Here is a 25,270-nt window from a genome sequence, read left to right on the forward strand (position 1 = left end):
TCTGTTTGCAGTTGTACCTACACTTACAAATGCTGGTAAGTAGGATATTACGTAATTGCATAAAAAAACATTCAAAGTTATTCACATAATTCTTTAATGCTCAACGGTTGTATATAAATATAAATGTACAGTATGTGTGTGTAATTTCTGTGAAAATGACTGTAATTACTTGTGCATATATATAATTTATTTCCAAATGGAATTAAGCCATTTCTCTTATTATTTTATCCTGTATTATGCTTAGTACCATTCTACCAATGGCTCCTACCCTTACTACATAACCAGGACATTACCATTGTGATTCGAGAGCATTTGCTGGGAGTAATGCAGGTAAAGATATTGATTTGTTTAATGATCTGGAATAAATAGCAGCTGTGCGTAGCAGCACTTTGCTGAGTAACTGCTTTTGTAAAGCTGAAAATGAGGGAGAATAGTGCCTTGATGTGAGATAAGGGGAGACAGCAAAGGGGTGAATTTGAGAGGATTGGTGGGTATTTGCGAAGTTAGCCGTTGAGTTTGTTGCCCATGTTGGTCAACCCTCAATTACAATTAATGTACAAACACATTAAGCTGGAATCCTGGAATCCACTTCATTTACAAGATTTTGTTTAACAAAAAAAAAAATTAAAACATGGAACAGTTGTAATTTTCTGATTTATTTGTACCCAAAATTGCAGGGGTCCTTGGAATCAGATTGATTCCAGTACATATACAAGTACATCTCCTCCTCACTTGTTACATAATCTAAACATAGACCTACAGTTTAGGAACAGATTTAACACAGAACACATTTTAGCTATTACTTTTATCACTTCCACCTGCTTTTTTTTTTTTTTAGCTCTTAGTCAGCATTTAAAAATTAATCCATATGATGCAGCAAACTATGAGAAAATATTGTAAAATCAGCAAGCAAACAAAAATCAACAACAAAAAAAAGCATTTTAATTTTTACAACTATAGGGTAGTGTACAACAGCAAACACTGATGAAAACCCCTTCACATTATTTATTTGCATTAACGATAGCTTCCAATGCCATTTACTATCTGTTGACCAGCGTTGAAAAGGTGACCTCCAGTGTGCTGTAATGCCTTTTTTTTATTTTGACCCACTGACTGCCACTTTTTTTTAGCTGGGGCAGGCCCACTGCACTCTTTAGACACTTGTCTAGATTGAGGAAATAAAATACATTTTTAAAACGTATAATTACAACAAGTTACAAAATGTTGTTAACAAACCCATGTAATTTAGCATTCCAGCTGACTAATGCAAGGTCGCATCACCAAAAAAACGGTCTACAGTTGAGTGGTCAATAGTGCCCTGTGATGCCACCCAGCAATAAACAAAATGGCAGACTAGCACCACAGATTTCTGGATCAATTATAATTATAGATAGATAGATAGATAGATAGATAGATAGATAGATAGATAGATAGATACTGGCAATTAAAAAATAACAATTTAATAGAAAACAATACTGACTGTTCCCCTTCAGAAAATAATGTCTGCAGTCAATATTTGTATAGTATATCGTCAATAAAATCAAACCATTGAAAACCGTCATATTCAAAGCAGGGGAGCCCAACTCCGAAGGGCCATTCCACTCTAAGTTTAATAGAGAATATGCAGCAATTAACTACTGTAGGTAGGTAGGTACAAAACAACATTACGTGTTTTTTACTGTTCAGAAAAAGAGATAAGGTACAGCTTTGTTGAAATGCCCTTTAGATAATCCTTCATGACAGTGTTTCTTTAGATGTGTTACTGAGCTAAGGCCTACAGAACCTGCTCAAAGCCAGTCCCGACCTTGAATGGATCCGAGATACAAAGGCTTCCTACCCCATTGTCAGTAAACCAAGTCAACCGACCAATCACATTGTAACGCTCAAATAGTGAGAGTATTTATAATCGTAGTCCTTCACTCAAGGGCAAATGTAGCAGCTTGTAATTCCAAATCAAATTGCAATTTCCGAGCTTTGAATGTGCAGAATCGGCAAATCTTTTGTGCTCTTAATCGGTTAGCAAAAGTCCTGAGAATACATCTCAGCCTCTAAATATATTAACAGAACCCACTGTAATTACTTTTTGTTCCGGTACACATGCTATGCTATATATATATATATAGGCTTTTATTTTGCAAGTCTTCTTTAAGCATTCACTGAATGGATTAATCCTCCTGGTGCCCTATTTGGAGCCTCCCGTAGCTAGCTTTTAGAATAATGCTCTTCTGTTTATTTGTTTTGTCAGAATCTAATGAAATGACGTTAATAATAGTTCTCAATACATATATTTTATTACTGTATATAACAATACGCAGATGCATGTTTTCAGTTGCATTTCAAGGAGTTTGTTTTGCAGTTACAGTTTAGTTTCTTATTTTGGTCCATGCATCTACAGTATGTTTGACCACTTACTGCTAAAAGAACTGTATGGAAAGAAGTCTGTCAACTGTCTTGCATACAAGAAGTGTATGTATCTAGCAATCTTATAATTAGCGCTTCCTATTTTTGGTTTTAACCAATAAAAACCGATAAATACCCCGATACAAAAAAAATGTAATCGGTGTATACCCAATAAACACCATTTTAGCGATGTTTAGTTTGTTTAGCGATGTTTAGTTTTGGAGAAAGTGAGTATGTATTTTCAATAGACTACTTGGGTACACTGCATTGTGTGAAAAAAAGTTTAAAGAAATAAAATGTAAGTCATTATTGTGCGTGTATGTTTGTGTGCCAAATGGGAAGGCACTTAACTTTCAACAGTGAAGATGCACGGTAAAGAAAAACTGCTTCCCACTTGAAACAGCAGGCTAACCAAATGTATGTACACTTATATTACAATACTCATAACATATTCCCATTTGCATTTTTTTTTTTTGCAAAAGACACAGAGCTTTATTATTTAGTTTTAATGAGATAGTATTTATACTACTCTTCTTAGTGCTGAAAGACACAAAAATCTAATTCTGTACTTTATGGGAAATGTTGAGTTCAGTGACAAGGCTTCAGAGTGACTGATGCCTTTGTTATAAAAACAACTTGACAGCGTCAAAATACGCCAGACGCTGATGCTTTGACGCAACGCACTTGGTGTGAAAAGACCTTAACCGAAAACAATGATTCATTAGTACATAAAATGAGAAAGCACAAAAAAAAAAGGATTTAGATAAAACTCAAAAATAGCTAAAAAAATAAGTACTGAAAAATGTTATTAATAAAAAATCGAAAAACAGAAGCCCTACTTATCTCGCATATAAGTGAATTATACTTGGATACATGCTACTTTCTGAGAAAATACAGTTATTCCTTTTTTTTCATGTATAAGCCCATCTGCCTGTCTCCAAGTATTAACACCCCCACAGCTAAGGATAAATCAAGGCGTGGGGTCTAAGATGTTTCTATAAATGAGCCAGGTAAATTGTGACAGTAACATTGATGAAATACCATATTAAAGCCTTGTTATTTTGGAATTGGATTTCCATTCAATTTTCACTTTTGTTTTCTCTTCAACTTTTTTTTTTTTTAAATAGTCAAACACGAGCAAGCCAGAACGATATAACCATTTCCAGTATTTTGTCTATCAGGTGAAGTTCTGGAACAAATTGCACTGCACTGTACTATGAGATGTGGCTGCACTATTGTACAATAGTAGTGTGGAGTAGTGGTTAGGGCTCTGGACTCTTGACCGGAGGGTCGTGGGTTCAATCCCCGGTGGGGACACTGCTGCTGTACCCTTGAGCAAGGTACTTTGCCTAGATTGCTCCAGTAAAAACCCAACTGTATAAATGGGTAATTGTATGTATAAATAATGTGATATCTTGTAACAATTGTAAGTCGCCCTAGATAAGGGCATCAGCCAAGAAATAAATAATAATATACCATGTAATTATAACAAGTTACAAAATGTTGTTCACAAGCCCATGTAATTAATCAGGTTTTCACCCAGTCATTACAATGTAACTACATGGCTTTGCATGCATTTAAAGACTTTATCTTTAATTTAACGTATACTGTGCAGAACTGTCATTAGACCAGGTTCTACAAACCCCAAATCAGACTGTGGGCATTGTGTGAATTACTTGCAGTTGCGGACCAAGGCAACATCTGTCTTTTGTTCCCAGATGGCATTACAACATCAGGCACACAAGCCAGAAAACACAACAGTTTCACACGCAAAGGTAACAGTAAAATGGAAACTCTTTAGTGTCCCTGTGCTGGCTGCCTAGAAACTTGAAATTCTTCACACACAAAAAAAAGGTGTTCCATCTCTTGCCTTTAATACCTTTCACCACAGGGCATTACCTTTCTATTCTGAAAACGCCCATCAATAATCAAGATTTCCTCATGACTGACTTACCCTTTTGTCAACAAGCAGTTTGAAGTTGGCCTAAACAGGAAAGGCTAATGACAGTCTTCCAGTGCAGAGAAACACCACTGTCTATCCTCCAGCAGTCCCTGGTGTAAGTACTTTCACTATCAATTCCTGAGTTATAGCACCCATTTGGCCATATGTTTGTATGTGCTATGAAGGGTCGAAGAAATGGTTTTCAGCAGTGGACTGATATCAATGGCAAACAAACAGGTCTACATTTGCCCACAAATTTTCTTACAAGTTTACAAGCGTGGATAGATTATGCCTTTTCGTTACACATTCAGTGCTTTATACTACCTGTATAGAACTTATAGATAATGCATTAAGAGCTTGTTATAAGCAGGTGTGCGTGTATTTACAAAGACAAACTTACACCGGTCTATTAATCACTATTTCCACAAGGAACCGGCGTGTATGTTTAATGTAAACCAATATATGTCCTTAAAAAAGAAAGAAAAAAATTATATATTATATATATATATATATATATATATATATGTGTATTTGGCTATACAAATATATATCTATAAAACATGTATACATCTACCAGAGACTATAACATGATTTTTATAAGGGCATTTCAGGAATGTGGTTTTTCCATGTAGTTATGTATATAAAAAAAAAGGTAAAAATTAACCAACTAATTTATTTGTTAAAGGGCACATCGATTCAAGCAGTCGGTCGACAGATATTTTTTTTCATTCACAATAAATTAAGATTCTAGAGGCTAATGAAGACTAACAATCACTGACAAAGGAGCGCAAGAGGAATTCTCGCAGAATAAATATATTCCAGTATTATTCTGAGCTGTGTGAAAATAGGAGGTCTGAAAGGAAAGTTCCGGGGTTTCTCAGGCGATTACTTTCATCCCAAAGTTTTTGCGCAGCTGCTCCAGGAAGATGAAGGTGAGTACTGTGTGAGGGACCAATCGAATTCCAGCTGGAACTAGACCCTGCAACATGATTGGAGAACAGTCGTCAGCCACAACGGTCAAGGTGATAGAGGTTATACAGCCAGGAAGTTCACCGTTCAAGTGTCTTCTACAAAAGAAAATCCTCAAAACCCATCTACGGAATATCCTTTTGCGAAACAGATAACAAAATAGAGATGCATTGATTGTGTATCAACGAAATAGACCGAATTCCATCTATACTGTACCTTATAAAAAGCCAAGGGCCCCAGCTTTGCCGTCTCAACCAGACAGTGCGTGACGCCCTGCAAGTAAACCAACACAAAGCAAATCATCCTCAGATAAAACAAACCCTCCTTTGGAAAATCCATGGGCATCCCCAAACACAAACACAAACACACACACACACACACACATCAAGCCATTTTGTCAGTTTAATCCACTTTTAATTTTCTTACCTCTATCATTTGTCCTCAAGCTTTTCATTTAGTCTTAAGCCTACAATTTTATACAAATTATTCAACTCATTTGCTGGCTATTTTTGTAAGCCACCCCTTGCATGAAAGCATGCATTAAGCTATTGCAACAAATCACAGTGACAAGCCTATTATACACTCCAGATGCAATTAGGGGCATCATGTTCTAACAGGGCCAGTGCTAAAAGCATACAGCTCCCTCCATCCTCAATCCCAGCCAGTCTGTGTTGAACCTGCAGCAGATGAAATGCTGCACAGTCCAGCGCTCTTTCTGATAACGTTCTCAGATTGTGAGCTCTTACACACTCCACTCTCATTATGTGGCTCTTCTCCCTCTAACAGCCAGTGCTGAATCTCACCCTGCTGCTGTGACAAGTACCAGTTAACTAGCAGGATATTAATGTTGCAGGAGCCTCATCTCAAACACTGTGCCCATTAGTCACCTTAAAAAAATTAATTAAAAATTATATAGATAGATAGATAGCTAGATAGATAGATATATATACACAGTCCTGATGTAACTATCACTATTATCTGCTGTATTATTGAATTGTGGTTTGTCACACTTGTATTTTGCTTGAACAAAAGTTATTGTATTTCTTGCTCTTATTGTATTACTTGTATTGTAACACTTGAAATGTATTTGCTTACGATTGTAAGTCGCCCTGGATAAGGGCGTCTGCTAAGAAATAAATAATAATAATAATAATAATAATAATAATAATAATAATAATAATTATATATATATATATATATATATATATATATATATATATATATATATATATATATATAGACACACACACACACAAACACAGTTGTAGTCAAAAGTTCACATACCCCAATGGAAATTTATAATTTCTAGAAATTTCTCAAAAACAAATTATATAAGAAAAATATTTTGTAGCAAAAGTTTTGCTTTTGTGGATGTCATTTTGGAACATCCAGTTGTGCTTTAAACCAAGTTTTGTAGCGGAGGGTTTCAGATGATTGGTCAATATCTTTTGCTATGCTATGGAATCCATTTTACCATGTATTGAACTAAATTTCCAGTGCCATTAGAGGAAAAACAGCCCCATAGAAGGATATTACCACATCCATGCTTGACAGTAGGTATGGGTTTCTTTTCTCCAAATATTCTCCAAATGTAACAACTATCAGCGTGAACTCATATCCATCATTCAAATTCCGTTTTCCTAAGAGTGGCTTTTTCCTTGGCCTGCAACCATTGAGACCTTCACCATGCAATACTCAACCTATGGTTGGAATGGAAACCCCAGTCCCACTTGCAGCCAATTCACTTTGAATATCTTTGGCAGTCAATCTTGGATTGCTATTAACCTTCCTCACAATTCTTCTACTTGTTCTGGTGAAAGAACCTTCTTTCTTCCAGACCGAGGGAGCGTTGTGACAGTACCATGAGTTTTGTACTTCTTGATAATAGAAACAATAGTTGAAATTGGGATACTCAAATGCTTGGAAATCTTCTTGTATCCTTCTCCAGCTTTATGACAATAAATAAATTTATGTTCTTACCCGATATTCTCCTTTGGAGTTCATCAGTCTGGTCTTCATCACATCTAGAGGTTGGCACAGGAAAGTGGCACAGCCACCCTGGACAAGGGGAACCCCATTGAAATGTTTACGAGTACAGAAATTAAGGATATTTAAAAAGATCATTCTATTTCTTTAAAATGAAAATAATGGTTTAGTGCCATCTTAACATTATTATTTTCTTTTTAATTCACAGTATATTTTTAATGCCTAGGTACCCCTTTTTCCCTGATCAAACTAACCTTGCTTTATGATGCCACCTAGATGCAGAGGCAAGAATGACACTTTTTTTTTTTAACCCACTGTCGTTTTCTTATAAAGCATTGTGTATCATAAAAATAACTGGCTAACATGTAGAAGATATTTTTGCTGCATTATTTAGGGGTCCACAATTATTATTATTATTATTTTTTAAATCAACCACTTTAGTGTTTTGTCAAATGCCTTTATTCTTCATCAGTTATACCTAAAATCTAAATAAAGATAGTTATAAGAACATTTACAATGGGTAAAAAAGCAGGAAAAAAGTTGAACTTACTGCAATAAAGCTGGCAAGGAAATGGGTGAAGATATTGTCTGATAGAATGCCAGTGCTTAAGACTACTTGTTTGGCTTGGTCATAGCAAGACAGCTGTAGATACAAACATATCCAAATTAATCCCTTTTCCTCTAGAACTGTCTATTGTGTTCCCCTGCATCTGGAATCACCCGTTTCCATAGTGATAACAGATTCAAGGCCCTTTTCAGAGAAGAGCAGGGGATCTTATTGTATATTCCAATATAGCAAGAGAAGTGTAAAAATGAAATATCGCGGTTAATACCACTTGATATTTAATGTGTCATACTTACATTGGAATCTAAAGGGTTTTTTGTTTCTCTTTTCAGTAGTTTTTTATTTTTTAACTTAATTTATTTTTAATATGTTATCCTAGGGTAGTCTATCTGTAAAGTAAATTAAGGGTTGATTTGTTCAACCTGCTCTACACCCACTGGCAATGGCTACGGCTAGATTTTTAGAGCATTTTATAGCACCAGGGAATCCACTTGGATTTGGACAAACAATCATTTTACTGGTTTTCCCAGTGCTGTAGAAAGCTCTAAAATCCAGCTATAGTTTATCCTGGTGCGGTATAAGCTGATCAAATCAACTGAAATACATATAAATAGTCTTCAATCTATTTTAAAAGGCAGTTGTCAATGTTATCTATGAATACTGTCTCAACTTACCTGCCCGACTGTGACTAAAGCTCCTCTACTGGAGGCCATAGTTGCTCCTGAAAACAGCCTTCTCAGCCCCTCTGCAAGAACGAGAAAGTAACGTCTAGGAGCTCTTCATGGAGATGTACTGCAGCGTTTTGCACACCCACAAGCAAACCTCATTTCTTAAGTTAGTAATGATGCAATTCATAAAGACATTTTAGGCTTAAAAAAAGAGAGATGTTTCTGATATGGTGTACCAAACTTCTAAAAATCTAAAAGTAACCGCAAAGTCGCAATGGAATCCTCGTGGGATTGATACAAACCTGGCATTTAGCAAAGGCTATCTAATTAGAACATTTAGTATTTCATTTCAAAAGGTCCAAAATGTATTCACAAGATTTTTAGCTGTTTTACAGAACATAATGTTTATTAAAACCAGTTTAATGATAGATTTCCAGCATTATAAGGAGTTTGGTAAAAAGAAAAAATGTTTTGCTGATTTATATTGGATGCTTCTTTTAAAAATCATGGTAAGCTGTAAAAACTGTAAAACTGGGCAATTCCCGAAGTTAAGGCATGAATAGCGCTGGATAAATCATGAGCATTAATATTCATACCCATTCATTCATTCATTCATGTAATTTCAATGTCAAACACTAAGTGCATGTTTCATTTACTATAGTTTTGTCTTTATTGGTGTAGTGTTCTATATGGTGGAATGCTCCAGCCTGAAGAATGTTACTACTAGCATCCACAGCACCTAACCAAAGGTGGTTTGCATACACAGTATAGAACTACAATATCAAACTATTTAATCGAAACAGAATTTTAAAAAAGTGTTTTCAATAACTGTGAATAGAGGCCATCACTACACCCTTCATTCTTACCTTCATGCCATACTCTGTATAACCCATCTAGTGCATGAGCGTAACTGGAAGAAAGAAAATATTTTTTAAAAAGTCAACAGTATTCAGTTTCAGTTGATGGTAATGTCAAACCTGACACAAGTGGAGATGCTCACCATAATAATAATAATAATAATAATTCAAAAATTACAGAAAGCTGTCTTGAGAAAACTAGTTTTACCACTTAAGGTTCGGGCTTTCTGGTCATCAACATTACATCAGTATTAAAAAATACTCTTCCAGGGAAGAAAAAAAAAGCTTTTTTGATGGTTAACCACACACACACACACACACACACACAGCAACCTTTGGAAGCGCAGAGATATCAAGTGCAAATTCCACTTGTTATTTTCAGGCTGAAAGTTTTCTATTTTTTCAAAAACTGTACTTCTGTGTTGAAAAACTACCTGAAATTCACCATCAGCTGTTTTATGTCAGCTTGTTCATACTGGGTGATTCTAACAGGTTCAGCTTTAGCCCGAACACACAATTTATAAAAATAATGATTTAAAAAATAAATTCTATTAATTGAGCATTAATCTCCAACGCAGCCGTCATTACCTGCTAGATAACTGATGGTGGTTGCTAGGTTACAAAACCAAAAGTAAGGTCAACTAAAAACATTTGTGCGGTTTATAATAGCATTAATGTCATCTGCACTGGTCATCATCTACATGTATGACCAGTGCAGATGACATTAATGCTATTATAAACCGCACAAATGTTTTTGTGTAGTAAAACATTTTTAAAATAGCTTTTTAGGTTATATTTCGGTATGGGTCAGTTAGCCTGCTTGAAATTGTTTGCTGTTTAAAAAGAGTTAAAATTCTGAAGTCCTGTTATCTTTTCAATGGCATCTACATTACCTGTGGGATAATGAGTGCTATACTTGGAACATGCAGTCGAGATTTATAATAACATTCAAATGACAAACCTACATACACAACTAATGGATCATTAAACTCTTCTAATATTTGTGATTAGTTAAAAACCATGAAAACAAAAAAACAGACAGACAAACAGACATCAGAAATTGTAATCATTCAGCACTGCTTGGGTAGCAACAGTATTCAACACTGCTACAAAAAAAAAAAAAAAAAAAATCAAGGATGATTTTTTAAAAGAATTAAAGATATATTTAAGTTCACATGACAAACGTTTGAAGAGTTCCATTCTGACGTTATCACTGCGAGGAGAATGAAGCAACAAACATCTTTCAATCCCCGCTTAGCAACACCTCCAATGGAAGCTCGATGAAGTCATATGTCATGCATGGACTCGGTTATGCACAACATGCAAACGCTGGCTTGTGTACGAGTATCTTCAAAGCAATAACAGGGGAGTCCTTATAAAAGCATTTGAAAAGGTTACAAAAAGAGAAACAATGCTCTCTTTGACCTTCTGAAACTGCCAATTCAATTCAACTAAATTCCTCAAATTTTAAATTGACAAGATTTAAATGTGTCCTAGATGGTTAAATAACAGTGACACAATCAAGGAAAGAAGCACATGGACTTTATCCTAGGTATCTGTGGTTTTCTGTGAAAATGCAGTTGCTCCTCTGGTTTCATATATTATGCCGAATATAAGTGCAAATGCAACACATAGGAGCAAAGAGGTTTATACATTAATATACAACTGCATGGTAAATTAAAAATGATAAGAGACCATAATAAAAGGGTTACAGGTGGATTGATTTTCACCTTTTCTTTTTAAAATACAAGTTCTAATTGCATATATGAGCTCACCCTAACCTGTATATAAAGCACAAATAAACCTGGGTTTCCCAAAGCATCAATTTAAAATCTCTCTATATTTCAGAGCTGAACATGTACATTATGTTGTTGTTCAATTTAAATCCCAGGCCATGCCACACACAACCTGCTGCATGATGAAAAATCTAGACAAAAAAAGGTCATTTTACTTGTGTTCATAATAAGCAAATGTCCATGTTAAGCAGAGTGCACAAGTTTTTGAAAGTCATTTTTTTGGGGATGTAGACTGGATTCTTTGTGTGAATTATTCCAGCATGATGGCTTATTGTATAGTGCTTTGAGAGTATGACCTTGCAAAGCACTCTTCTTATTAAAAGCAGAAAAGAAAGATATTTCCAGACCACTAAGAAAAACGACATGTTTACACAGGAATGACAGAAGTGAACTGTGAATGTGCAGCCTGCTAATAGAAATGGGAACATTCTCCGTCAACATGCAACAAAGTAACTTCAGCAAAAACATCACTTCTGCAGCTGGTTAGTTTTAATAGAGCATTTGAGAGAGGAACATGGATTAATGTGTTTATAATCTCCCAGAGTCGGATTAATAAAATTTTTTTTTTAAAAACTCACTTTCTCCTGAGGTGTGCAGGAAGCTTCATGTCATTTTGCATTCTGGAAAAAAAAGGGAAAATGATTATCCGGGAAATGATAAAAGGTGACTTCTGGGATGGTTTTCAGGAAGGGAGATGGGGAAGCAGTCTTCAGGACACAATGCAGTGTAACGTAAATATGCCTCCCCACCCCACTTACTCACAATCTACTGGAGAATTTGTTTTGGAACAGTATGGCATAGCAAAAAATAACAGAGAATCATACAGAGCACATATTATAGGGTATTAAACAAGTAAAAATGTAGATGGTATAAAGCAGGCGTCTCCAACCCTGGTCCTGGACAGCCCCAATCCAGCAGGTTTTCTAAGTGTCTTTACATCATCGGTGGCTAAAGATCTGGAACACCTGTTAATCTTGACTAATTAAGCCAATAATTGGTTGAATTAAGTAACTGACAGATTGGTTGAAACGAAAACCAGCAGCCACAGTAGCTCTCCAGGACCAGGGTTGGAGACCCCTGGTATAAAGTATCCCTTTAACATACGATTGAGTCTATTTAAAGATGAATACATGTTAGAAAAGCACTGGGTTTCTACAGGGTATCAATAAAATAAACCAGCAACAATATAAGAACATAAGAAAGTTTTCAAACGAGAGGAGGCCATTCAGCCCATCTTGCTCGTTTGGTTGTTAGTAGCTTATTGATCCCAGAATCTCATCAAGCAGCTTCTTGAAGGATCCCAGGGTGTCAGCTTCAACAACATTACTAATATAGTCAAGAATCAAGCAACGCCGGTGATGCAGGCTCCAGGGACCAACCAGAATGAAATATCATAAAATGTTACGGAGACAGTGAAAAAAAAAAAAACACTAACAAAACGACATTCAAAGCCAAGATATTTCAACAAAAATGCATTCTCACATCACTCAAATATAGTTAAACTGTTTCAGAGCCATGCAGGAGATACAACTCCATCAGACCGATTTGATGAACTTGGTATGAACACTCCCCCGGCTTGTAATTCAGACACCTGAACAGATCACTGAAGAGACCAGTGGCAACTTTAAAACAAACATGTTGTCCACTGAAAGAGGCCGGACAAGCATCGACGGAGGTACCTTAAGTGGCATGAGTCCGTGTGATGCTGTGAGGTTTATCTACAGCGCACTGGGTTAAAGCTATTTCTCTGCTCAATGACAGGTGGCAACCCTAGGCTACACAGATCATTAGATAAGGTTGACCCGAGATCTAAAGGCATCCACAATTATTAGGTCAGAACCCGATTATGCATTACAGAACAGAAGAGGGGGCACCAAGTCAGTCAAGGGTAAGTGTGGTAAGTGTGAAATCTAGAGGTCACAAGAAACTAGAGAGCATAAGGACAGCATTGATGTGACTAGCACAGTAAACAGCTGTAAGGTGTTGACAGAATCTGTCATGTGTGGCAGGAGGACAAAACAGCTGCCTGCCTCCCAGCATTTCCGACCCGACAGCCTGGATGTGATTAGGCTTGGATAGAAACATGTGGAAGACACAGGAAAGGCATAGCAAAATGTCGGAAAGCACAGGGAACATGGTTGATCATAAACTGGGGATACAGGTAGGAAACACATGCTATATATTTTTATTTAGAAAGCATGGAAAACTGCACATTTACCAGTCAACTTTTAAAAGAGACACACTTGAGATATAAATAGGACTTCTGATTTTCGGTTTTAACCGATAAAAAACACCTGATACAAAAAAAATGAAATTGGTGTATAGCCAGTAAACACCAGAAACCACTGGAAATGGTTAATCAATTCACATTGACCACTCCCTTCTCATTAAAAAAAAATATCTACTACTACAAAAAAAAAGACATTTCCCAGTGCAGCTGGGCAATGTCTCGCCTTCCTGACTTGTGCCTATCATTGATTCGTTCTGAGTACTTTAAACCCACCCCAACTACTGAGTGACCACACATTCCTACATTTCTATTGGAGACTCAGAGATTTAAAACGAGATCACAGTCAGGAATGGAGGCTTGTTCGCGGGATTTAAAGCTGTATTACAGTTAAGATACGAAGGATTTAAAAAAGAATTCCAAATTGTGGCGAAATTTAAAAAAATGCCTACACACAAAAACCCCAGAAGAATGTGCCCGTGACCATAAGGATTTCATTTTGGAAGACAGCAAAGGAAAGAAGGTACAACTCTAGTGTGTGGGTACTGTCCAGTTTCTACTTTACATATTGTGACAGAAAAAAATGCCCAAGCATTTTGGAAAGTAACCGAAAACAATAATTTCATACAGTATATGAAAAGCGAAAGCCAAAACAAACAAAAAAAAACATTTTACATAAAATTCGTAAATAGCTACAAATAAGCACCAAAAAATTAAATTAATAAACACAGAAAAACAGAAGCCCTAGATATAAACTGCTTAGGACATAGCCTATTAAGCTGGGATATAAACAAACTGGACAGCCAACCAAGCCTGAGTTCTGATGAAGTACAGTGAAGAGAAGTATAAACTATGGAAGACTGCAGTTCAAGATATAGAATTTTAGGACATTCACATTTGCATACAGCAGTTCAGTTATTGGACTACATAGATTTCTTATGAATACCAGGTGCTGTATTACCATCATTCAGACTTCCCCAAATAAGCATTTTTTTAATATCCACATACAGCACCTACCGACAAGAAGTAACGTCACACACACAGGAAGCAGTATGCTTTGACAGCAGCACTCAAAATGAAACCTGCAATTACCTTTCCCAAAATATCGCTCCAGCCAATTATTCGATTAAGAGATGCAGCCTGCACAAAAGGTCACCCATCCCAATCGGTGTGTTTTTTTTCATTTCCGATTCCGGTTCATACCATTAGCATAAAAAAGCAAGCATCTTTATTTCCTGAGAAAGTGTTGTAATAGTAGGAAGGTTAGGATGATAATTGGCATACAGTGAGTAAACCAAAAGTTCAGACTTTATTCCATTCTGAATGAACACATTTTAGTCACAGTATTCACTATGTTTTTTAAAGAAATGAGTAAGTCTCACATGTGACGTTTTAAATGTTCATGTTAAAAGTGTATATATCTGGTAGTATACTAATGCCGGTAGACAATGGGATAGCCTGACCCTTCTGGTACCCAGCCATGAACCTGGGGCGGATGTTTACCAGCTGTCTCCCTTCACCACTGCACATCGAGAAGGCCTTAAGACCGAGAGACTCCTTTAAGAGTCGGGTCTTGATGAGCTTTGCCAAAACGCAGAGATAGTCAACCGGGAGTGATTAAGAGATTGTAAAAGGCACTCAGAATAGATTTTTTTTTTTATCAGCCATAAAATAAAATAAAATAAAATAAAATAAAATAAATCATGCGAGTTGTAGATTACCTATGCAGCAGGAAACTTCAATTCTACAGCAGTTTTTTGCTTCCAAGGTGGCCAAGGGGAACATGCCAACAGAAAGTAGGATTTGTCATCACACTGCTGACAGACCACGAGAACTCAGTCGAGCAGAAGCGCAACTCCGCCACCTTTTGGCAGTTGCTCTGAATTAAACTCACTCTCTTTGCATGTTAAAACCCAAGTTCTGTTTTATTATTAATATTTTATTTATCAATCTAGTGAATGTTAACGGTTGGTTATGTTTTATTATTTAAAAAAAAAAAAAAAAAAAGAGGGCAGAGTTGTGGAGTACGTGGGTTTCCATAAAACTTAGTTTTGTGACAGAATTGTTAATGTGACTAATGAAGGCAGGAATACTGTAATCATCATCATCATCATCATCATCATCATCATCAATTAGCCCTATAAAGAAGTGCCAACCAATAGTTATTTGCTTGTATACTTCCAAATTACTTTTAAAGCATAAGTTAGCACTGCTTTAAGTCCTCTAAATCAGTATTTTAATCGCTCTTAGAATATGTATCTTACATGTGTCTTAAAAGAGCACTCTGGTTTACATACCCGTGCCTAAGAGTGCCACATGTTTCAGCAGATGCTACTGGCTTGCATTGGGAGCGGATGGCATGCCAGTTCTTGCACTCGCTAATTCAACAGTTTACTTGAAGGAGAGTAGAAATGCATTGCCAATGAGATTGCTTCAGCTAATGTAAATCATCTTGATGCAGGTGCTGCACTGTCCACTTAGATTTACCATTCATCTAACAGTTCACCTCCTTTCCAGTTGTTGGAATACTGCTGACATCTGCTGGTAGTATAAATCGATCCACAACATTACTGGCCAACCCAAGGGCTGGAGGAAAAAGTACTCCATGGAGAACCCTCTGTTTACCAAGATAAATGTACAATTGTGGGATGTACAGCTAGTTGGGAAAATCACCTTCTTACCATTATCCCTAGTTTCAGGTAATTATAATAGCTTGAATAGGCGGTCTTTCAGACGACTGTACAAATCCCATTCAAATCCCATTCCCTCTTACAACTTAGACAGCACCACTTCAGAACAGGCTCCCAGCCAATACCTCGACCTCTCCTTCTGTCTTATTGAAAGAATACTTGATAGCCTGGTCTCAATAAACATTTCCAAACACTGCTGTCATATATACCTTAGCTGCACATTTTTTTTAGCCTGCTAAATGTGTGTTTTTTTGGGGGGTTTTTTTGGCTGTGGATGGGAGTTCAGGGGAAGAAGAGAGACAGACCCAACTGGAGCCTGTGCTACCAGCTCAGGCAGCAGCCAGCTCAAGCACTAGGAGGCCAGACCTAGCCAATACAAAAACCATATCACACATACACTCACTGTGCGTTACACAAGAGTAATCAATAATATTACAGCTCACCTCACATTGACCAAATCTGCTGGGGTTCCTATGAGGCCGCCGGTAAAACCTGCAGAGGGGAAAGCATTGGACAGTCTGTATATGAGGGTTGGAAAAAGTCTACCATTGCAAACCTGAATGAGCTTGGCTTCACTAATAGCCCAAGCAGTCCATTCTCAGAAAGTCTGGCTTAAAAGGTACATAGGACCTTTTTATTTTATTGTGTTACATGTTCCCATGTGTTGCTACAACTGTTTACGTAAGGTGTGTGTATTGTTTTAATTTTTCTTTTTTTTTACATTTTGACCACTTCTTTAAACTTTAAAATTGCATTCCCTGCCACAAGATGGCTTCCTATGTACCCACATGGACCTCTCAGAACTACATTTCCCATCATCCTCCTGCTCACATATGTGAGATGGATTTACAAAATGTAAAAAAAATTAAAACTACACACATCTTACGTAAACAGTTGTAGCAACACATGGGAACACAATAAAATAAAAAGGTCCTTATGTACCTTTAAGGGATGTTGCAAGCTCTTTTTCTGCTCACACACAACATCAACCACAAATAGAGGAAACATCTCCCTAAATGTGGTCTACTTGAGTTGGCATGACTTCGTAGCACTAGCAAGAATAGATACTGGTTTACTAAGGATTTCGTAACAGACCAAACGAACAGTTACTTGAATACAGTGGAAGGACCCTACTGTACCTCCAAAGGCCCCCAGCAGCACTTTCTGGTAAAAGGGGAGGGGTGCTTGGCTCCCGCTGGAGATAAAGTCCCTCACCGTCTCGTAGATTGCAAAACGGGTCAGGGAGTACGTCATCTGCAGTGAAGTAACACAGAAACACTAATGAAGATCACGGCAGGGTTTAAAACCATCATGTTTCGAAGCCTGAACTGAACCAGAAAAAGGGTCTGTTTCTCTCCCCTGTTAAACTCTGCTTGGTGTTGAGATAAAAGAATGAGATGATAGCACAGGGGCAGCCCAGAATGGAAAGCACTGGTATACGTTTATATGTGTTCATGGCCAGATTCTGAACACATACTACTGGTTCTGTCGAGCGTGGTTCCTATGCCTAACTAACTTTCAATAATTTAGAGGTCAGCAGACAGCACTTATTAATATAATTGTACTGTGTTCATTATTTTGAATGCCAAAGCTAAAATGTTTAAAGTGTTCATTTTAAAGATGTACTCTTGCGACACCTAGTCCAGTATACAGTGCAATGCAAAATAAAATTGATTTATTAGGGGGGGGGTTTAAGGAATATAGGTTAAGTTGCCACTCATAATGTCTAATGGGGACACAGCTTATATAACAAAGGGGGCAGTGCTGAAGAAAATATGACTCTAGTGTATAAGTGCATAGGCACTAAAACATTCAGCTTCTCCAGGGAGCTGGAAGTGTTTTACAGCAGAAATTAATCTCCCAAAGGCAAATCAACAGCTCTGTCTCTGGAACTTACCAGGCAACTTTCCAATAAAGGAGGCATAAAAAACAGATTCTGCTGCTAGATTGAACTGTTTTATAGTCTCAGGGTTCCGCCTTGTGGTAGACATTGAAAATAGAAATTGGACACCAATTTGTTAGAATCAGATTATTAGCCCTTGTCTTAAAGGATATACAGCTAATAAGCTTCAGTAAATGTTACTCAATATACATTTACATCAATGTGTAAGACTTGAGAGCAGGGTTAAAAGTATGTACAAGGAGGACTGGGTTTTTTTTTTCTCCAATTGCTGCAAAAAAAAATGCCATTAGTAAAATTACACACATTTCCATCTTTCATAATATACAAGAGGTTTTATAAAGCCCACCTGTGTAAAAAAAAAGATTTGGATAGTGACTTAGAGCAGTTACACTGTGTTTGTATAAATTCCAAAACTGGATTTTCAAACATGCTGTTATTAAGCTGAGCCAATGTCTAGGATTGTAGTGAAGCCTTTTTAACCTTATCACTAACATCATCCTAATCAGTTCCTGTTGCAACAGAATACATTGTGACCAGCTCAAATCCAACAGACCTGCTGGTAGTCCCTATGAAGAGGTATAAAACTAGTAGCATGAGGTATGTGGGAGGATCATTTTAGTGTACAGGGACTTACTTAACTAGAATTAGCAGTAAGCACAGCAAAGGATGAATTGTAAATGCTGTATATTAATTAAAGGAGAGCTGTTTGAGAAAGGAATGTAACCTTTGCTCAAGGTAAATGGCAGCATTTGCATTTGCTTTGTAACTCACACTGACACTCCCCTTATCTACCGATTTAGAACCTGATGTTCCTGGTAATGACAGCGGACAAAAGGAGAAAAAAGCCCAGCAATTTTACCCACCAAACAAGCTAAACAATACCTAATGAGTAAGCAGCATCACATTTTTTTGTATAATGCTTGCAGCCATTTAGTTCCTGTTGTAATTACTCAGACTGTTAAGGTGATGTGATTAGGAGTTCTGAAGACACTGTTCTGCTCTAGTTACATGCCATAGACGTATGTAACATAGGCTTACTCCCAATGGTCCTTCATATTATATCAATATAAAATAACTTGTAGCAAGCCCGCCTATCTAAAACATTCCTTAGGCTGCTCCCTTTATTCTAATTGCATGTTCTTGTGTTTTTGGTCAGATAGATATTGTTTTGATAATATCCTGACCACTGGGGCCATGTTGCCTTCATAGTTTTCTGTTCTTTTTTTTAATCCTATCTTGGCTTCAGTGACTAATTTGGACAATGCCAATAATATAAAATTAACAGAGTGCAACAGAGTTCAAACAGTCAACCTCACTCTCTACAAGTAGGTACAAGTTTAATGAAGCTCCGTGCTATACGTTTTGCTTCTTCAACAGGAAGAACTAGAATATTTTTTTTTATTGGCTGCTTATTTCTTCTAGGCTACCAATGAGGTGTTAGATAGGTACGAAAACACCTGTAGAAAGCCATCTCACTTTTCCTGTTAAGTGTAGTCACAGTAATTGCTCTTCCCAGTATTCTAACATGACTCTCAATAACTTCCAGCAGCTGCATTTCTAAACATGCATTTCCTAAGTGACACAATGTACAGTATGTGGGTTACTAAGATGAGCCAATGTGTAGGTTTGTAGTGAAGTCATCCTTTTCATAGTAACAATAGGAGAGGGTGTGCATGAACATCGAGTACTAGTGAGAAAATTCCCTTTTCGTACACCAAGTCTTTCTTTTGTCTAATTGCCTGCTTGGTTACCAATTTGGATGGCGGACTGCCAACACGGCATGGAATTTTCCAAAAATGCAGTTACATCTTTTTAAAATTACTGAACCCCTCCCTGATCTTGTTGATCAACAAAACAAAAAATACCTACTTTCTGTAACACTGTCAGCCAGTTTGTTATAACACTGTCAAAGACACACTGTGCTTGCTTGTTTTCTGGACGTTGATTTAGCTTGTTTTGAGTTTTAGGAGAAAATAAAGTGCCTTTGGCCCAGCATTTTCCAGCTTGCCCAGCAGCGGAGTTGCAGTACCCACCTGTCTGCAGAGGGAGGCGCTCAGGCCGTTGTATAGCGCCAGCACACCGTCGCTGCGGACCACGTGAATCACCATCCCGGTCATGCGACTCTTCACCTCCTGCTGAGTCTGCAGGTGTACCTGAGGGGCAAGGGCAGGGTCAGACTGAGTGAAGACAGCTGTTACACAGTCAAGCTCAACACTGGGTCAGAGTTAAAGAAAGACAAAACTAGCAATGTTACAGCTTGCCAGACAACACTTAAACCATGCAACCACTTTGACAGCTTTTTTCTAATATATTCATCTAAAGAGGTTCAGAAAAAATACCTCCACTTAAAACACTTTGCTAGAGTGTCTAGATGGCATTCACAGTTGGGGCAGTTGGGTGCTGTATAGGTCACAGTAGTTTTTCTCCACTTTCATCATAACTTGGCTGGAAACCATTAACATGGGGCAGCAGTGTGGAGTAGTGGTTAGGGCTCTGGACTCTTGACCGGAGGGTCATGGGTTCAATCCCAGGTGGGGGACACTGCTGCTGTACCCTTGAGCAAGGTACTTTACCTAGATTGCTCCAGTAAAAAACCAACTGTATAAATGGGTAACTGTATGTAAAAATAATGTGATATATTTGTAACAATTGTAAGTCGCCCTGGATAAGGGCGTCTGCTAAGAAATTAATAATAATAATAATAATAATAATAATAACATTAAAACTGTTTTTCTCCTGACAAACAAGAGGTGGGGAGTGGGGGGTTGGGCAGACTTCGGAGAAACAATGTGGCAGGTTATGTATTTGGTGGCATAACCAGTGCCAACTGAGGGAAAAGTCCACTTTTACAGAGACAGTAAGTACTCTTCTGTACGCCAGCCAGAAGGCGTTCCCCATTTGATCTTCACTTCATTAACTCAAGAACTATAAATCGCCAACACCATATACTGCTTAGGGATTGATTTGATCAACCTGTATCCTGCCGGGCAAAGCACAAGCATTTTTAGAGCATTTTACAGTACCAGTGCATTTACCAGCACCATTTCTCGTATTCTCGTTTCAAAATAAAAAGGGTTGTAAGGAAACTGCAGTTGTGATCTTTACTACCAGTATGTATAGTATGTCATATTCAGGTAGACTTAGCACAGCTGGGGCAAGTACACTAATGGGATAAAACGACAGAGCTGAGCTAGTAGAAAAAAAAAAAAAGAATGAGCCCCTCAAACAGTGAAAACAGCAGCTGCTCATCTATCGGACAGAGAGGAATGCAGAACATCAGCATTCCGAGTTTGCAAACCGCACTTTCATGTTTCCTGCTGCCAGTGATTCTGCAAATCTCACTTTGTGAGTTGCAGTAAACTTCATAGCCACTGGAGCCAAAAAGCCTCTACAGCCAAGCACTAGAGAACAATGCTGACCATCAATATGAAGGGAAATGATATAACTAGACCAGGGTAAGGCAAGCGGAGAGACCCCTATCTAACCCCTAAAAGTGAGTGCAATACAAAGTACAGTACTCTACAGTACTACTGCATTAAATATGTGATCTAACAAACTCATTTTAATCACACTGCCGTTTTGAGAAGTTTTTATAAATGGACAGTGTGGAGATCGTCAAAACAGATGTCACACAGTCAAAGCTACCGACCTCTACAGTATTTCTATTGAAGGAAACTGCATTTGTTTAGAGTAGGATACTTTGCATAGCAGTTGGAGATAGTCCAGGTCCCGTGGTACATAAGCCCTTAGACAGTTTTAAATACACTTTAAATGACAGCTTCTTTTAGTGCTGCTGGTATGAATGGTTTTTTGAAGGCGCAGATGTGTTTAAAACCAAGGATAAACTCAAACTAGTACTGGCAATCTGGGACAAACATGGGTGTTTCATATTTTAATATTGTTTTTCAAAATGTATATGAATATTCAAAAGGAGAAAGAGAAACACTTTTATACCATAGAATGAATGTGTGTTATTTATTTCAGACATTATTCATTGGTTTCCTTTATGTGTTATCTTTTTAATACAGTCAAATATATATACTGTTGTATGAAACTCATGAGATATAATTCCTTCAGTTTGTTATTCATTGCTTTGTTGTTACTTGAACTGTTATATATACAGTACCAGCATAAATTATGTAAACAACAAATTATTTACTAGGGGTGGAGATTATAGTGCCCATTTTTCCTCACTAAATACCCCGGTATCTCTGAATAGAGAATCGTCTCCTCTTTAAAAATATGCTAAATATTTGAATGCGCAAAACATCTCACAAGTAGAATGGTCCCCCGAAACGTGCTCCTTTTCCTATAAAAGCAATACAACTGTTGCCAGATAACTTGCATACTATATATTTTGGTAATCCTGAAATAAAAAATGTCTCCACTTTAAAAGATGAAAGGCATTTTAATGACTCTCCCACAACTGCTGCGATACCCCAAATATGATCCACCTACTTCTAATGTGTAATGATCTCTTTCCATAATTTGTTCTGGTACTGTAGTTTGCAGAAGTATTCACCCCCCTGCAAAGTTTTCACATTTTGTTGGCGCCTGAGCGTACTCCACAATGCTTTCAAATTAGACTTTACATGTAGAATCTACACAAACTACTCCACATTGATAAAGTTAAAAAAATCCATATAGAATACAAATAAGTAAGATTTACAGAGAAAAACAGATTAATCTCAGTTGCATAAGTATTCAACACCTTTGCTACTGCAGCCCTAAATCAGCTCAATTATTTGTTTGAACAGTCACAAAATTAGTGAAATGGTTTCAGCATGTGTGTACTCAAAGTGGTTTAACTTGTAGATAATTTCCCTCAGGTATATAAAGACTTTCAAGCTGCAACTCACATAGTGATCCACCAAAGCAACCATGAAGACCAAGGAGCTTTTGAAACAAGTCAGGGATAAAGAGTCACATGCCAACTGGGAGGCACCCAGCCTGACTGCAGCAGGACTGAATAAGCTCCCACCCCTTCAAGGCACAACAGCTGTGTATATGATGGTGGTCCACTATGAACGGCGCTATATAAAGCAAAGATTGATTGATTGATTGATTGATTGATTGATTGATGTATCTACATGACAGCATGAGTCCAGCAAAGAATGGCCAGCTAATCAGAAGAAACACAGATACACACACAAGTGATTCTTATATAGGTATGTAGAATAACAGTTCTTTCTTTTAATATGCGCTTCACCTACCATCGTTTTAAAAACAATAAAGCTGTCAGTTCCAGTGAAAATACAGATCACCATGACCTAAATCCAGGCTATGACACTGTATTTAAGAATACACTGGGCTCACTTCGGTCACGCAAGTTGCCATTCATGTATCTGTTTTAGCACTGTTATAAGACAGCACTAAAAATATATCACGATTTTCAGTACAACAAAGTTTATGAAATAAATGCACCACCCCCCTCCTTTTTTTCTCCCTGCTTGAATACATCGATAACCCCCCACTGCTACAATTAGTCACGGTTGCGATTATGCAGTCAGACGCTCATTCTTATAACAAAAAGTGTCAGGGGCTGTATTGGTAAAATAGTACGTGTACCAGTAGTAATAACTGTATCGGATATTCGCAGATACATTACATTGTATCCACAAGAAAGTGATCTGCTTATACATACAGTGGTTTTATTAAGAAAGGGGTATACAGCACTAGGCCATGCAACAGTAACAACCATCCAGCAACACAATATGACACTGACAGTTGCACAGCCCCAAGCAAAGCACAATTGGCAGCTGACAGGATACAAAACTGCGCGATCTTCAAGATAAGCTAAAGATGGCACTCATTATTAAACCTCGCGGGGCAAAAGTAAAGCTTGTTCTGAATTACTGTAAACAAGTACACTGGAAATATTGATCTGGGGCCCTTCATACTGCTGAGCAATTAGTCATTGTATACAGTAATTACAGAGAGCTTTAGAACAGGAGCCAACATACCTTTATCAAATCCAGGGGATGCGTACAACACGCCGCTCCGCATGACGCAAGTCCTCCAAAATACCATCTCGATACCTTCTTCTCGGTCATGGTGATTGCTTCTGGTTTAATTTGCCTCTCCTTTAAATATGCTTTTTTTCAATCCTTGTGCTTCCTCAACAGCAGCAGAAGTAGCAGCGGCGACACCAGCCTTGTGCAGATACACACCTCGGCACCGCTGGTCTTACAATAACCACACCTAGTTAATCTTTAAACTTGAAATAATTGCCATGTTTGCATGTTGCTGATTGTGGGACGTTATTGTGGCGCAAGCAGTATTTTACATTGAGCCAAAAAAACAGAAGAGCCAGAAAAATAAATATCCAGCCAATCTGAAGCTGCAATTAAGGGAACTGCCTCCTTAAAGAGACCCACCCAATTCAAATGATTTGTTAACGCGACTACAATTGAAAGTCCAATAGTGCACTTTGATCCCATGCGGCTCAACCTACCCTGATCATAAGTAAACACCGCCCTATATGACTGACTGGCAACTGCAGTTTGCAATCTTAAAGTGGCAGACACGTTTAATACAGTGTGGTGTCTGGGAAAGAAGTAATTTTTAAAGTAACAACTACTCATTGTTGCACTGATGTATCTAAAATGCAACATTGTAACATTGTAGTCTATGATTGCCTTCGTTATTGTTTCCTTGCAGTGGCTTTAATTATTTCAAAGTAGCTCCAAATACGAAAAAGTTATCTTTTTTACTTCAAATAGGCTAAGTAACAGTGAATTCATTTTAGAAGTCATGAACAACTATTATTATTATTATTATTATTATTATTATGTGCATACAAAACACTGTTAGAAGCCGTTATAAACCTCACAGGGCAAAAGTAAAGCAAAGCTGGTTCTGAATTAAACAAGTACACTACATTGATGTGCTTGAGAGTTTTCAGTCAGAGTACCAGAAATCATTTCTTGCAGGTTTTCTAACCGTTCTCCTCGCGCTTTCCTTTCCATGTGCTTTTCCTTTGCAGTTCTATTGCTGTATGCAGCTCACAACGCAGCTCCAGTACTGCTACTGAATGTGGCAGTGCAGGCTGCGTGACATGCATACGGATTCCCTTATATTAGTACAATTTGGCCTCACTAACATTCACGCACAGCTGTCAGACTATTATGTTGGAGTCTGAAGTAGGAACCAAATTTAACCCATACTGTTCGACAAACGTCTAGTCCAGAGATAAGTACCTCGTGCTGTTGATGTCAGTATTATTAATGTATCTGCATCTACAAGGAAATTAATTACACGTTCCAGG

At 37.5% G+C, this 25,270-nt stretch overlaps 1 protein-coding gene across 1 annotated transcript; it reads right to left on the minus strand.

The window, feature by feature from the left end:
* Positions 1–635: 635 nt before the first annotated feature.
* LOC117423384 (mitochondrial dicarboxylate carrier-like) lies at positions 636–24,437 on the minus strand. The gene is made up of 11 exons (XM_034039057.3): positions 23,967–24,437; positions 20,037–20,156; positions 17,240–17,354; positions 16,544–16,592; positions 11,762–11,803; positions 9,397–9,440; positions 8,537–8,607; positions 7,848–7,940; positions 7,292–7,369; positions 5,528–5,584; positions 636–5,321 (listed from the first exon to the last, which is right to left on the minus strand). Exons 1-11 carry the CDS (start codon positions 24,054–24,056, stop codon positions 5,220–5,222), a joined length of 861 nt encoding a protein of 286 aa, XP_033894948.3. The 5' UTR covers positions 24,057–24,437; the 3' UTR covers positions 636–5,219.
* Positions 24,438–25,270: the final 833 nt, after the last annotated feature.

This window comes from Acipenser ruthenus, chromosome 17 (assembly GCF_902713425.1).
Source record: "Acipenser ruthenus chromosome 17, fAciRut3.2 maternal haplotype, whole genome shotgun sequence".
Taxonomy (NCBI): Eukaryota; Metazoa; Chordata; class Actinopteri; order Acipenseriformes; family Acipenseridae; genus Acipenser; species Acipenser ruthenus.